Source organism: Schistocerca americana, chromosome 3 (genome assembly GCF_021461395.2).
Source record: "Schistocerca americana isolate TAMUIC-IGC-003095 chromosome 3, iqSchAmer2.1, whole genome shotgun sequence".
Lineage (NCBI taxonomy): Eukaryota > Metazoa > Arthropoda > Insecta > Orthoptera > Acrididae > Schistocerca > Schistocerca americana.
The window spans coordinates 348,669,447-348,671,184 of NC_060121.1; the positions used below are offsets into that span (position 1 = coordinate 348,669,447).

The following is a 1,738-nucleotide window of genomic DNA, read 5'->3' on the forward strand; positions in this document are numbered from 1 at the left end:
CGTGATTTATTAAGTTTTCAAATTTATACTGACTTTTTGATCACCCGGTATATCCGGTAGGAAAGAGAGAGAGAGACGCCCCATCGCAGACACTTGGCGTGTAGCGCAGCGCAGCGCGGCAGCCCGCGAGCGGCGGTCCCTGTGAGTGTGCGTGACCCGACCTTGATACGCGCTGCCTCTGCGAGGGCTGTTGGCGTCGGTCGGGGGTGGAACGGGCTCGAGGCTCGCAGCGTCGGCTCACAGGGGGGTGTTTATTTTCGAGGGGTGGCCTCGCTCCCGAAAATAATCGATAGCGGAACGCCATCGAGCGAGGGCGCGCCGCGAGCGCCTCTCGCGGCCGGCGGCGCAGGCTCGGCGGCCGGTCGCCGGCGGCGCGCGGCGCGACCCGGCAGTGTGCGGCGGCGCGCGCTGCGGGATGCCGTTGCCGCGCTCCTGACACCGTTCCGACCCGTGTCCGCTCCGCTCGACTCGACTCAGGCAGCTGCCATGTCGTCCATCTCGGCGCAGGGCGTGGTGGAGCGCGCTAGCGCGGAGCTCACCAAGCGCATCAACGGGCTGGGTCTGCGCGCCGCGGGCAAACACCACCGGGCGCCGTCGCCCGCGCCGGCCGCCAACGGCGGTGGGGAGGTGGTGGTCGCCGCCGCCAAGGCCAGCGTCATGGAGCGTGTCACCAACGCGCTATGTGGCGGAGGCGGAGGCGGCGCCGGCGCTCCGGAGAAGCCGTCGCGGCTGCGCCCGTCGGGAAAGGCGCCGGCCCCCGCGTCGGCGTCCGCGGCGTCGCCCGCCGTCGTCAACGGCAGCGGCGGCGGCGGCGGCGTCGCGGCGTCGCCAGGGACGCCGCAGCTGTCCCGCCGCGGCGCGCCGCCCCCGCCACCCCCGGGTGCCACCCCCGCGGCCTCCAGGCCGGGCCGCCGACAGCCGCAACTGCAACACCGCCGACAGCCCAACTCCTGGGAACAGCTGCTCATGGACGAGATGTTCCTCGCCAGGTTCTTCCTGCAGTATTTCTCCGCCGCCGAACGCAGGCCGCTGGCACAGGTGTGTGAGCGTGCGCTTGTCCTTACTAACGCCGGTGGCTCTAGCTAGATCTCAATCACCCACTGCTCCTCTTTTTACCCCTTACGTTGTGTGGCAGGGGTAGTTCTCATACCACTGTCACTTCTCTTTCCTCTTTCTGTCGCTAATGATACAATTTTTCTCACAGCAGCTTCAGTTCCGAGCACAAAAAGTACAAGTGAGCTACATTTCTGACGAGTATCATGGATGACACCTCGGGTCATAAGCAGGGCAATTATACACATAACTTCACAGTTCCATATTCCTTAATTATCAAGAGGCAGTCATAAAGATTATATTAAAAGTACAAGTGAGCTACATTTTTGACAAGTGTCATAGATGACACCTCGGGTGATAGGCAGGGCAGTTATACACATAACTTCACACTTTAATATTCCTTAATTATCAAAAGGCAGTCATAAACATTAATTATATTCCCAGAATGAGATTTTCACTCTGCAGCGGAGTGTGCGCTGATATGAAACTTCCTGGCAGATTAAAACTGTGTGCCGGACCGCACAGCTGTGAGGACGGGTCGTGAGTCGTGCTTGGGTAGCTCAGTTGGTAGAGCACTTGCCCGCAAAAGGCAAAGGTCCCGAGTTCGAGTCTCTGTCCGTCACACAGTTTTAATCTGCCAGGAAGTTTCATTAATTATATGGTTCATATTTGCTGTAGATTTCAA

At 60.3% G+C, this 1,738-nt stretch overlaps 1 protein-coding gene across 1 annotated transcript; it reads left to right on the forward strand.

The window, feature by feature from the left end:
• Positions 1–486: 486 nt before the first annotated feature.
• Positions 487–1,086, forward strand: LOC124606074 (translation initiation factor IF-2-like). Its single transcript, XM_047138038.1, has one exon. The coding sequence runs from the start codon at positions 487–489 to the stop codon at positions 1,084–1,086; it is 600 nt and encodes a 199-aa protein (XP_046993994.1).
• The last annotated feature ends 652 nt before the right edge of the window (positions 1,087–1,738 follow it).